This window comes from Chaetura pelagica, unplaced genomic scaffold (assembly GCF_000747805.2).
Source record: "Chaetura pelagica isolate M959 unplaced genomic scaffold, ChaPel_1.0 scaffold840, whole genome shotgun sequence".
In the NCBI taxonomy this organism is placed as follows: Eukaryota; Metazoa; Chordata; class Aves; order Apodiformes; family Apodidae; genus Chaetura; species Chaetura pelagica.
The window spans coordinates 164,316-177,964 of record NW_009951813.1 but is presented as its reverse complement, the minus strand read 5'-3'; the positions used below and the strand labels follow the sequence as shown (position 1 = coordinate 177,964).

At 47.3% G+C, this 13,649-nt stretch overlaps 1 protein-coding gene across 2 annotated transcripts in view; it reads right to left on the bottom strand.

The window, feature by feature from the left end:
* EPB41 (erythrocyte membrane protein band 4.1) overlaps nucleotides 1–13,649 on the bottom strand; it is a 51,817-nt gene that overhangs the window by 36,044 nt on the left and 2,124 nt on the right. Inside the window, exons 2-6 of one of the 2 annotated variants that reach the window (XM_010008199.1) lie at nucleotides 12,038–12,268; nucleotides 9,299–9,403; nucleotides 6,646–6,688; nucleotides 3,699–3,774; nucleotides 2,990–3,208 (exon numbers count right to left, since the gene is read on the bottom strand). In XM_010008199.1, coding sequence (XP_010006501.1) covers nucleotides 2,990–3,208; nucleotides 3,699–3,774; nucleotides 6,646–6,688; nucleotides 9,299–9,403; nucleotides 12,038–12,268 — 674 coding nt within the window. The remainder of the gene's footprint in view (nucleotides 1–2,989; nucleotides 3,209–3,698; nucleotides 3,775–6,645; nucleotides 6,689–9,298; nucleotides 9,404–12,037; nucleotides 12,269–13,649) is intronic. The other variant, XM_010008207.1, reaches the window with a different exon arrangement.

The window sequence follows — 13,649 nt, the reverse complement described above, 5'->3', positions numbered from 1 at the left end:
GATTCAGAGGTTTTCTGGGAGCAGATGGTGCCATGTCTGCAGGAGGGGCAACACAGCACAACATCAGCAGAAACATCCTGACAATAGAGGCTGTTATCAACGGGATTCAAGTGCCCTTGTCCCTAAGTTTCTGGTAGGAGGCACAGCAAAGAGCTCTGCTGGGAGAGTACCCAGCTGTGCACTTCATTTTGTGCCCTGCTTTGGTGTCTCTCTTTTCGAGCACTTATGTATATAAAATCACAGAATCCCAGATTGGTTTGGGCTGGAAGGGACCTCAAAGATCATCTAGATCCCACCCCCTGCATGGGCAGGGACACCTCCCACCAGCCCAGGTTGCTCCAAGCCCCATCCAACCTGCCCTTCAACACTGCCAGGGATGGGGCAGCCACAGCTTCCCTGGGCAAGTGTGTGATATAAAGAGAGATTTTAGTGGTGGGAGACAGGGCAGACAAAGATGACTGTGAGGACAATCCTCAAGGAAAGATCCAGGAGCAGTCACCATCTTAGTCACCATTGGGTAATGGCTTGAAACTGAAAGAGGGTACATTGTAGGAAGAAATTATTCCCTGTGAGGGTGGTGAGACCCTGGCTCAGGTTGCCCAGGGAAGGAGTCAGAGAGTTGTAGTCAATGGGGTAGAATCTGGTTGGAGGTGTGTTACTAGTGGAGTCCCACAAGGGTCGGTGCTGGGACCGGTGTTGTTCAACATCTTCATCAACGACCTGGATGAGGGTATAGAATGTACCCTCAGCAAGTTTGCTGATGACACTAAGCTGGGAGGAGTGGCTGACACACCAGAAGGCTGTGCTGCCATTCAGAGAGACTTAGATAGGTTGGTGAGTTGGGCGGGGAGAAACATGATGAAATTCAACAAGGGGAAGTGCAGAGTTTTACATTTGGGGAAGAACAACACCATGTCCCAGTACAGGTTGGGGGCTGAACTGCTGGAGAGTAGTGTAGGTGAAAGAGACCTGGGGGTCCTGGTAGACAGGAGGATGACCATGAGCCAGCAATGTGCCCTTGTGGCCAAGAAGGCCAATGGCATCCTGGGGTGCATTAGAAAGGGTGTGGTTAGTAGGTCAAGAGAGGTTCTCCTCCCCCTCTATTCTGCATTGGTGAGGCCACATCTGGAGTATTGTGTCCAGTTCTGGGCCCCTCAGTTCAAAAAGGACAGGGAACTGCTCGAGAGAGTCCAGCGCAGAGCTACGAAGATGATTAGGGGAGTGGAACATCTCCCTTATGAGGAAAGGCTGAGGGAGCTGGGTCTCTTTAGCTTGGAGAAAAGGAGACTGAGGGGTGACCTCATCAATGTTTACAAATATGTAAGGGGTGAGTGTCAGGGGGGCGGAGTTAGGCTTTTCTCAGTGATGACCAGTGATAGGACAAGGGGTAATGGGTGTAAATTGGAGCATAGGAGGTTCAAGGTGAATATCCGAAAAAAATTTTTTACTGTGAGAGTGACAGAGCACTGGAACAGACTGCCCAGGGAGGGTGTGGAGTCTCCCTCACTGGAGACATTCAAAACCCACCTGGATGAGTTCCTGTGTGATGTACTCTAGGTAACCCTGCTTTGGCAGGGGGGTTGGACTAGATGATCTCTCGAGGTCCCTTCCAGCCCCTAAGATTCTATGATTCTATGATTCTATGACCTTTAAGGTCCCTCCAACCCAAGCCAGCCTGTGATTCTGTCTCCAACATGTTCCCCTGTGCTTTGCAAACCAAGTAGCCAGAGACAGAGAATGGTTGAGCAGAGTTTTCCCAGTGAAATCCCTCCAACAGTTTTATATTTATGGAATACAGACCAGAAATTAAAAGGGGTGCATATTGCTTCCTCCCTCCTGCATGAGCAGATTAAATATAACTATCTCCTGTACCTTGATTTATCCTTTTAATGAAGCCATGAATAATTCAGGACCATGATCTGCCACTCCCAGCCCAGCTAATGGCCTTTGACTTTAAGTCATGAAACCTGTCAGCAGCCCAGTACTTATTTTCCCTCATTTCCTCTCCTTTCAGTGCAAATGGAGAGGAATCAATTTAAGGTATTGATTTGTGGGGTTGAGTGAGGTGTTAATTGCAGCTTTGGTCACAGCTGGGGGCACAAGTCCACCCTTCCCCACTGCACTCAGGTTATTAGCTCCTGTCTGTCCATGAGAAGATCTGGTCTTTGCTCTCTTCTCATGATTAAGTGCATCAACCAGCAGCTCTTCACAGGTCAAGGGGCTGATGGCTGATGGCCTCAGCATCACAGAGTAGTTTTATGGGGTTCTTTTTCCTCTTAAAACCCAAAGATATCTCTGAGGAGGGTGGAGAAGCTGCCATCTGGCCAGGGTTTGATTGCTGTGACCCTTTATCTCAGTACTGGGGGGGCTCCCAGGAGTCCTTCAACCCTACCTGAACAAGACACACCTGCCAGGTCATGGCCACACTGAGAAGATGAGGAGGACAGACTCAAGGCAGGCTTGTCCCTCCTGCATTATCCAGGATAATTCCACATTACAAACTGTTACTCATTAAACGTGGCAGCAGCAAACACCAAACACACTGCAGGCCACAGCACACACACAGAGATGGGATCTGCTCCAACCAGACTGCAGCCCCAAAATTCCATAAATCCCAAAGCAAATATTAGGAAAAAAAAATTAAAAATATATCTACACAAAGGGCAAGGTTAAAATAAGCAAACTTTGCATTGCATTTTCACATGGAATAACCCCCACTTTCATGGCCCCACTGTTGAAAAAGGGCACTTGTTAAAATAAAAAGTGTCTTCTTCCTGCAGGAAAAAAATAGTTTCAGCCTCTAGGAAGATTTTGTTCTCACTTTAAAATATTAGATCTTTTTTTAAACAGCTGATGTTCTCAGTAGCTGGAAATCTACCCCCTCACTGCCAAGGCAGAAATTGGTGCAGCAGGAAACCAAAAGCATCCAACACAGGTGGGGAAAATACCAGAAAGCCCCACTAATTTCAGGCTGTCCCAGGCACCTTACCTGTATGTTTTATGAAGCTCCACCACCTTCTCCTCGAGCTCTTTTGTCTGGTTTGGGGCCAATTTGAATTCACTGATGTAATCTGGGCTGTGGAGATCAGGGTCATAGTCTCCCAGTTCAGACTGGACTGTGTATGATCCCAACAGAGCCAAAGTTGCAAAGGAGCAGGGCAGCCGCCCTGACATGATGTCCTGCCTGAGCTGAAGACACAAATAATACCTGGGAAGGGGGGGAAAAAGCAAAATACAATTTAGAGAGACCAGAGAGAAACTTAAGGAACTTAAGGATCAAAGAGAAACTATTTTTTGATACCAGTGATGAATGCAGCATGATGCCTGCTTCTAACTTCTACCTGTGGTTTTAATTATGCACTAAGATTCTCATGGTAAATGGCATGGAAGAGAAGAGGACTTAAGGTCACTTCCTCTCTGGAAAGGGAGGACAATTGTGATCAGAAAAATCTGGGCTTTAAATAAAATCCACTTCTCTGCACAAAAACACACGTGTCAGGATGATAAAGGTCACTGATTTATGCACATGGACTTCAGTGGAGGGTGGGAACATCTCACACGTGCACTAAAACCAAAATACTCCTCTGAGACAACTTGATATCCTTGCTGAAAGATGGAATAGCACCCAAATATTCAAATCTCCCAGTTCTAGTGGTTTCCTCTGCTCAGTGAGCTCCCTGGGTGCCCAGATAATTCACCTGGTTATGTCCTCAGTCAGCTGTGCAGGGTCAGGGGGGTAGAACTTGACATTGAAGGTGAAATCCCAGGGGCCTCCTGCAATGACAAAGAAAAGGTGGAGAAAAATAAACACACTGGAACAGCTCCTGGATAGTCAGTCGTTCCAAAAAGCTGGAGATATCCAGTCTGGTCTTCAAAATCCAGCCTGTGGATCCTAACACTGCTGCTCACTTGCTGCTGCTGCTGAACAGGCAGCGTGAGATGTTACTGCATCCACAGGAGCTAAGATACAGGCAGGATGAAAAACAAAGCAGGGCAGAAAATACATGAGAATAAACCACTACCTGTGATAAAAACTAAATTCAGTCCTTAGAGGCTAAAGGACTGATACTTTTTTACTGCTTGAAAAACTAAAGATTTATGAAGAGAGGTCAGGCATGTGCTGCCAGTTAATGAATGAGCATTGTTGTAGCTCTCAACCCAATTTCCAAATGTCTTGTAAGGAGCTGATGTGATTGTTCACTCAGCAGCTCAATGTTCTGTGCTTGGGTGGTCAGACCACAGCTGAACCCACTGCAACATGAGCATCAATCTCTGGAAGGAACAGCAAGGGCAGGGACAGGAAGAGCTTCACAAGTTCAGACCTAAATGCTTTAAGGCAGCTTGTTGTAAACCTTGGTCAGCACCTTCCCAGGCATCACCTGGAGTGAGAATCCACATCATTTAAAGGCTGGGAGAGTTGGGGTGTTCAGCCTGGAGAAGGCTCCAGGGAGACCTTAGAGCACCTTCCAGTGCCTGAAAAGGCTCCAGGAAAGCTGGGGAGGGACTTGGGACAAGGGCAGGGAGGGAGAGGACAAGGGGGATGGATTAAAACTGGAAGAGGGAGATGGAGGTTGGACATGAGGAGGAAATTGTTGGGTGTGAGGGTGGTGAGAGCCTGGCCCAGGTTGCCCAGGGAAGCTGTGGCTGCCCCATCCCTGGCAGTGTTGAAGGGCAGGTTGGATGGGGCTTGGAGCAACCTGGGCTGGTGGGAGGTGTCCCTGCCCATGCAGGGGTTGGATCTGTATGATCTTTAAGGTCCCTTCCAACCCAAAACATTCCATAAGTCTATGATAATCACATCTAGAACTGGCAGTATTTGTGGTATGGACAGTCTGGGTGACACAGCTGATGGGGTCACTCTCTCTTTTTCTTGAAAATAATCATGTTTACCTGTAGAAAAGAGCCCTGACTGACCCACTCAGCCCTCAAACCATTTTCACAGCTACAATGCCCTCTTGCTGAGCCCTTTAACAAGTTCAAAAGAGCATTTATTTCAGAAAGACAGGCTACCCCTGTCCTTAACTTGCTCTGAGATTTACCACAACCTCAAAGGGGGGGGGTGGGGGTGCAGTGTCCATGGATTTACCTCTTATGCAACACCATAACTGGGATTAAACACACTGCATGTTGTTTTCATTATGCACAGCTCAAAACAAGTCATTCCAAGATGATATTTTGGGCAGCAGAGGTTCCCTATGTATTGCAAGGAGGATGCAGAGACTGACTACCTATATATGCACAACGTATATGGGTGCACAGAGTTGTATGTAATTCCAACATATATTCAAGGAAACTCCAATAATTTGGCATCCCAAAAAGAATTCAGCTTCTGTGAATTTACTGTCACAGACACTGTGTGATTCTCAGTGTTTAAATCACAAGACACTTCACTCTAGCTAAATAAAAGGACATATTTTGTGTTCCAAATATATAAACAGATTTTATGTTCTTTTTCCCAGTGCTGACCTTGGACTGAGACATTGGAGGGGTGTTTTACAAGGGCAGGGAGGGAGAGGACAAGAGGGGATGGATTAAAACTGGAAGAGGGAGATGGAGGTTGGACATGAGGAGGAAATTGTTGGGTGTGAAGGTGGGGAGAGCCTGGCCCAGGTTGCCCAGGGAAGCTGTGGCTGCCCCATCCCTGGCAGTGTTGAAGGGCAGGTTGGATGGGGCTTGGAGCAACCTGGGCTGGTGGGAGGTGTCCCTGCCCATGCAGGGGGTTGGATCTAGATGATCTTTAAGGTCCTTCCAACCCAAACCATTCCATGATTCTACGATTAACCCTGAAATGGGAGCAGATTCCACAGCAGGTTGCTCATGACACTTCCAAGCTGAATTTTACCTGCATGGCAGGAGCAGCCCGTGCCCCTGACACACACCCTGCAATCCATTCAGGGTTGTTACGAGCAGGAGCTCATCCTGCTCTGTAGCTCTGCAGCACTTCCCCTCTCATCTGTACTTAATGACACACTTTGTCCTGCTGCTTCCACCAAAGCAGACATAAAATAGGATTTTCCTTTTGTAAAACAGTGTTTTACTTTCATGGAACAGAATTTTACTTGCAAAGCGACCAGACTTGCTCCCAAGAGAAAACAAAAGCCTCCACAATTCATTTGACACTGTCCTCATCTTGAGCTAATTCAGCATTTGCAGACCTTAAAATACAATTTTGGAGAACATTTGGCATTTGTCCTCATACTCCTTGAGCCATTTATCATTCCATAACCCCTATTTGGACCCCAAACCAGCCTCAGAGTCCATACAACCTTGCTACACCAGACAGTTTTGCTCCAGCTCTCCCAAACTCCTTTGACACCTATTTCCCCACCCTCCACGAGGGAGCAGATCTGCTATTCCAGCTTGACATGGTAGCAAGGACAGCATGGGATTGCAGAGGGTGTACACACCCCAAGCTGTGTTTTCCCAAGGAAATTGCTTTTTTACCCTAAATCTAGAGCATTATAAATACTTAAGAAGAAGAGAAAGGATGCACAGGCTGCTTGAACTTGTGCTGATCCCTGCCAGACACCCTCACTTGAACTCTCACCCACCCTTGGGCCCCCTGGACCACCCACCAAAGCCACATTTATTTAGGCAAGGGGGAAGGAACCACACACACCCATGGGATAAATTCCATCTACTTACCATGAACCTGCTTTTTTATTTCTTTGGCAGGATCCAGCCACGTCTGTAAGAGGATAAAAACATTCAGAGTTTACCAGACGTTCCAGAAACATCACAGAAAACTGAAAATGGCTAAAAATAGGGCAAAAAAGACAACATTTGACACAAATGAAGCCATGGAAACTGGAGAGATGCTGCATTTTTCACAACTTTTTACCCTAGTTTGTGGTTTTGGTGGGTGCATTTCCAGCCCTTCAGCTACCAGGTACTCATAGGGGAGGCACAAGGAACAGGAGGGGAAAAAAAGCTGCAAGCTCAGAGCAGCAGGTACAACCACATCCAGCATCAAGAGGCACTTGTGCAACTTGTTCCCTCCAGAACTTTTAAAACCAGACAAATAGGAAGTTTCCATTCATTTTAGGAACCCTGCCTCTATACTAAGCCCTAGTCAGAACAAAGATCACCAAGACTTTCCATTATTAGTGATGGTTTTTAATGACCTAATCACTGAAATAGGAGTGAAAACACCCAGTTGCTGAGGAAGGCTGGAATATTTTCACTGGAGCATGACATAAACATTGTGTCTAAGTATGACTCAAGTTTCTAGTAATTATCTCAGCTACAAATTTAGAAATAGATCCTTTTTTTCCCCTCCTGTCTCTGTAATTTGGGGGTTTGTGGTGCAACATAAGCCTCAGAAAACAACTCCTGCTTTTACCAGCCCAGTCGGGCAGATCAAGACTGAGCCTTTCCCTTTGCAGAGGTCAGGGTCTGAAAGGGATGGTGTTGGTGCTAACAGCCCTCCTGGAGTGGCTACATTAAACCACCCTCCTAATTTTCTCGATCTCTAAGCAGGATTTGGAAGTCCAGGTCTTCCAGGGTGAAGGAATTAACCCATTGAATCCCCTGAGCTAATCTGTCCTGACCAGAAGGACACGGCACTTCCCCCAGGGAGACAACACTTCCAAATAACTCTATCTTTTTATATGCTTGGCCCCCAACCCTGTGCCACTGGGGATAAGGAATCCATCTGAAAGGTAGACATGTCACCTGCTGTCCCTTTAGGGCCACCATTTTAAGGAGAGCATCTCTACACCCACACTGGTGCCACCCCTGCTTGTTTGCACAGCACCGACGGGCGGGTTTGGGGTGGCCCAGCCTGGGGTGCAGTCATGCATCCTTGGCACTCACCCTGTCTCAGCCAGCAGGCAACAAAGGGAACAGCAATTAACAGCATTTTTATCCAGCACTGTCATGAAGCACTGGGAAACAATCCTCTCTTTCAGGAGCCTGAGCATCGAGCTCCTTCAAACCAGCTGCTCTAGCCACTGTCACCATCTCCTGCTTCCATTGTCAACATCTCTTGCTCCCACTCTCACCATCTCTTGCTCCCACTCTCACCATCTCCTGCTCCCACTCTCACCATCTCCTGCTCCCACGTGGCAAAATGCTCATCCCCAGGAAGGTTTATTCCCAAAATATCAAGACAGAAAGTGCCACATACAACCCTTTTCTGTCCAGGAACACACACGTGCATCCCTGCCTGCTCCGTGTGTCCTCACGCAGCTCCAGGAGATGTAGCACTGAGCTCCCCACAGCACAGACCTGAGACCTTGAGCTGCTCCAGCTAAACTCCTTGTACTCTTAATTGGATCTCAAAGCACATCTATCCCTCCTTCTGCAAGCACAACAACCTCCTAGAGTAAACAATCCAGGTTATTCACATGGAAGCAGATTCCACACACAACAGCAAGATACCAGAAGCAGCCAAACACACCCAGGCCAGCTCTGCCTGCCTCAAACTGCAACGAGGCTTTAATTTCCATCTGAATTAAGAACTCACCCTTGCAATTATTAGTATTTAATGACAAATACGTCTGTCAGCCACAGGAACCTGGCTCATTGAAGTGACTGCTGTAGGTGCAGCACAGAATGTGGACAAACAAAACTGGTCTAAAGGACATAAAAGTGGGCCTTTGGGTTCAATTTAGCACATTTGTGACTTGAGTAATTGCTTGAGTTAAAGCATAACCAAGGGTTTAAAAGGTAAGACACTGCTTGAGTCCATCCAAAGACCTCAAACTGAAACCATGTGAGTAAGAGTTTTGGTATGAAGGGTCAGGCATGTTCTTTCACAGGGCACTTCCACTGCAAACTGCCCAGGCTGGCTCCAAATGAACCTCTCAGAAAATGACACGGATGGCAGGGCCACCAGCTTCTGCTCCTGCTCAGGTCAGTGAACACAGGCTCCAGGACTGTCAGATCCCTCTGCAGTGTGTCAACATCCAGGCTCATCTTCTACAGCCTAAGGGGAGTCAACCTACCCTTAAAACCACAACTAAAAAAATCAAATGCTGCTTTAGTAGAGTGACAAAAGCCCAATTTTCCTCTACCTTCTTGGGCTTTACAAATTCATGGCATCATTTTGCAGTGAACTAATCTAATGAATTTTCTCCAGGTGAAGATCCAAGTTCATGTAGCTTTTTATTTTTGTTTTGTTTACAAAAATCCACACCCCTGTAGTCATTTCTTCATCATTTCTGCTTCTAACCCTCTTTGGCCTTTCCTGGGGAGGACACCAAAAGGAGTTTTAAGAAGAGCTGATGCACCACCTCCTCCATCCTTCCAAAGAGCTGAACCCACCTGAGTGAAAAACACCCCAGCAGCTGCTTACCCTGGAGGTTGGTGTGTCCCATATGGCCAATCCAAAGTAGTCTTCTTCCAGCAGATTGAGGTGGTCACAGACTTTCTTCAATAGATCCTGCCCCTTGGCATGTTTCTGCAAAAACACAAAGGATGTTCTGTAGGATGGGCATAAAATTCAAACCAGAGAGGCAAAGGGAACTTGCAGTGGGTCCCTCTGCTACCACCAGCCCCCCAGAGCTGTGGTTCTCTACACAACTCAATCAAAACACCAAAGATTTCATAGAACCATGGAAAGCCAGGTTGGAAGGGACCTCAAGGATCATCTGCTCCAACCTTTCCAGGTACTATTCTAGTTTGTATGAGGTGGCTCAGCACCCTGTCCAGCCAAGACTTAAAATTGTCCAATGTGGGGGGATCCACCACTTCCCTTGGGACACTCTTCCAATGTCTGACTGTCCTCATGGTGAAAAATTGTCCTCTTGTGTCCAATTGGAATGTCCCCAGGAGCAACTTGTGCCCATCACCCCTTCTCTTTTCTATGGGACTCCTTGTAAATAAGGAATCTCCCATCTTCTTGGCAACCACCCTCTAAGTATATGGTGATAAGGTCTCCCTCAAGCCTTCTCTTCTCAAGGCTGAACAAACCCAGTGTTCTTATCCTCTCCTCTCCAGTCCTCTGATCATCATTTGTTTGGTTTGGTTTATTATTATTGGTTTATGATTATTAAATGTGGTTTATTCTCTCCCAAAGCATATCTACTACATTGGTATCTCCCAGCTCCAGGCTGTCAGGTGTTGATCAAAAGATGACTAACCAAGGCTATGGAACTGTTCCTACAGCCCACTGCTGTGGTCCCCATTTTGGGAGCAACCTGAATTACTAGTTTCACAAAAGAAACAGCAACTCAGAACCAAAGGCCATCACTCCCATGGCTTTTTCATCAAACCAATCTGCTGACCAAACCCAGCATCTCCTGCTCATGCACCAACAGCTGCTCAACACACAACTTCTTGCCTCCAGAAATATAATTTGAGCATTCCTATCTCCTCTTTTTGTTTGGTTGGTTTTTTTTTCCCAAATCCTGCAGAAATGAACTGGCCCCAGGAACACATACCCTTTTAGTCCAAAAACATGAAGGAAAACATCCCTGAGGCACAGAACTATGGCAACCAGAAGCAGCTCATTCTACTTGGAGGCTTTGCTAGGAAGGAGCAGCTCCAGTGATGCAAAACAAGCTTTATTAATGCATCCCTTGTGCCCCCAACTCTCCTTTCAGTCACATCTGCATGGCAACTCATCCAAGAGCCTTGTTTTCCCCCAGTCCTCCAGCTGTAAGGTCCCCAGTGCACATGTTGTGACCCTACAGGTAACACTGTGCATGTGTCAGGCTGGGGATTTCTCAAGGAACTGGCACTTAAGACATAAAGAATTACTAATGGTTGTCAATTGGAAAGGATGCCTGGACAGCACTTACTCTTCTTGGATAAAAGCATTTGTGATGGTCTTGAATGATTCTATGATTCTGTAATCAGAGAGTGGTGGGGCTGGAAGGGACCTCTGGAGATCATCCAGTCCAACCCCCTGCTAGAGCAGGATCCCCTAGAGCACATCCCACAGGATCCAGGTGGGGTTGGAATGTCTCCAGGGATGGAGACTCCACAGCCTCCCTGGGCAGCCTGTCCCAGGGCTCTGTTACTCTCACAGAAGAGCCTCTGGGCAACCTTGGCAGCCTGCACGTGAAGGCAGTGCTGCAGCAAACCCAGGCACAAGCTGGTGGAGATGTCACCACCAGCATTTCAAGGAGCAGCTTCCTTTCAGGGGCTGCAAACACAATCCCTGGTTGCAGGCAGGGCAGGATGGGGCTGGTGATGCTCCCAGCTGATCCCAGGCAACAACAGCAGCAACATCCTTACACAAACTGCCCTACTTGCCCAGAAGCACCCAAGGTTACTGCTTTCACAAGGAGCCCTGTGCCCAGATACCCCCTCCTGGCCCATTTAGCCAGCAGGATTTGGGGCAAAAAAAAGAAGCTGATGGAACTATGCTGGAATGGTAAGTACCAGATTATTAATATTCTGGACAAGTGCCTCAATCCTGATGGGGATTTCTGCAAGCTTTTTATTACCCTGCCAGCCAGGCTGCCCTGTGAGAGAATGCACCAAGTAAAGCAGAAGAAAAGCTCTCAGATGAAGGGGGTTTTGCAGGGCTCTAAGTCAACATGATGATTCTAAATTGTTTCCTGCAGGGCAAACACAACATATTTTTCTTTACATTCAAGCTCCAGGAGTTACATCAGCCAGAGGTGAAGGTACCTTGGGTGACTAGAAAAAAGCACAAATCAACTTGACAGCCCATTCTAACTCAAAGGAAAGGGGCAGAAGGTTTTCAGACAATCCCAACCTAAGAGAAAAAACCTCAACTCTAGTCTGGGATACAAACAAGAGAAGATGAACAACACATCAGACAATTTTTCTATGTTTTAAATTCCCCCCCCACACACCTTGCCAAAGCAAAACATTCTGGAAATGGTGAAACAATCAAGAAAAAAAACAAAGATTCCTAGGCACCCAGAGAATTTTACAACACACTAAATGAGCTGCTGTAGCTTACAGTGAGATTGCTCTGCAGCAAAGCCTGTCATGTAATTCACTGGCAGCAAATTAGTGCCCATTAAATAGATTTTTGTGGTGATTTTTTCAAGCAGAGGAGAAGGGAGAGGGAAAAGAGATGATGCAGGAACACACCTCCCCCCCCAAAAGTACTTACATCCACAGAGCACTCAAAAATGGTGTCATCCAGCAAGACGACTTTGCAGTACATGTTTCTGTGTCTTTTTACTGCTCTCTGGGCAGCTTTCAAATCCTTCTCAGCTTTGGTGTCTGGAGTCTCTTGTTTTGGCTCTGGTTTGGCTCCTTCTTCCTTGGCTTCCCCTCCTTCCTTGCCCCCAGGCTCTCGGCTGTCTGGCTCCTGCTCGTCCCTTCTCTCCTCCTGTGCAGGCTGAAACCCCCCACACCCCAACACCCAAGTTGCAATTTAGACATGTCAGGCAACAAAAATACCATAAATCACACAAAACAAGCACTGTTGGGCTGGAATCTTGGCCCCAAAATTAAGTACCTGACTTAAATGCGTAACCTGGGACCTGGCACAGCAGCTTGAGTGAGCAAGGGAATGAGGTTAATTTTTAAAGCCCTTCTAGTCATTTTCATGTCTCATAGAATGGTTTGTGTTGGAAGGGACCTTAAAGATCATCTAGTTCCAATCCATCTAGTGTGGATTTAATAAAGGATGCAATAAAAAAGGAAAAAGGGTCGATGAGCCAAATCAGGGCAGATTACATCATGCAAATCCATCTGTCAGCACCTTCAGGACTAGGCAGGTTTCCCCCTTGTGGGTCAGACACCCAGGGCACCCAGTGCCACCTGGGGTACCCAATGCTACCCAGGGCACTCAGTGCCACCCAGGACAAAGGGATTTCCTCCAGCCCTCAGCATGGCAGTGGTGGCATCAAAAAGGGGGGGTCACACTGAGATGTCACCTCCCTCTGAGCAGCCCTGTGCCACCAAAGAGGGCCAGCAGCCTTCACCCCACTCTCCCTTTGCCTACTAAAGCACTTTGCAAGCCAGCTGAAATCACTAAAAGAGCAGAAGGAGATGCAGTGTGGGGACAGGAGCAGGAAGGAGGGTGGTTGTTTCTTTTCCCACTGCAGGTTAAATGAGTTCACAGCCCTGCTGAGTGCTGGATGTGGCTGGATGCAGCAGAAGGAAGCAGAGGAAGAGCAAAACCCTGTCCTTTCAGCCCATCACCTCTCATGAAATCACACCCAGGCACAAGTGCATGGAGGTATTTTAAAAAAACCAAACAGCTAAATGATGTCCACAAGCTGCTGACTTCTCTTTCAGCAGGGCTGGGACAATCGGGAGCAGGGAATCAGTCAAAGCTGGTAATGCCCCTGGGTCAGCAGTTATCAGACAGGCAGCTCTTGGGAAATGCTTTCGTGGCAGAAATATCTGCCGAGTGTCACAGCTCAAAAAACTCCTGACGTTGATCTAAAAGAAGAACTCAAAAAAACCCAAAACAACCCCAACAAACCAACCCCAAAAAACAAATGCTCCGTCTGAAAAGAGCAGCCCGTGGGGAAGGGAGGCTCTGGGTGCACAGCCCCACACCCAGAAACAGCTAATCAAAGTGAAATGGAGAAAGAAATCATGCATTTCCTTTTGAAGACATGATTTCTGGGCTGAAGTTGCATGAAAATGTCCAGCCTCCCCCCATTCTACTCATCCCAGCCCTCACAGGCAGAAAACAGGAGCAGAGATGGTCCCGTGGTTTTCAGAGGCTCAAGAACTTAGGGAGACCCCCCCCCAGACCCTTCACA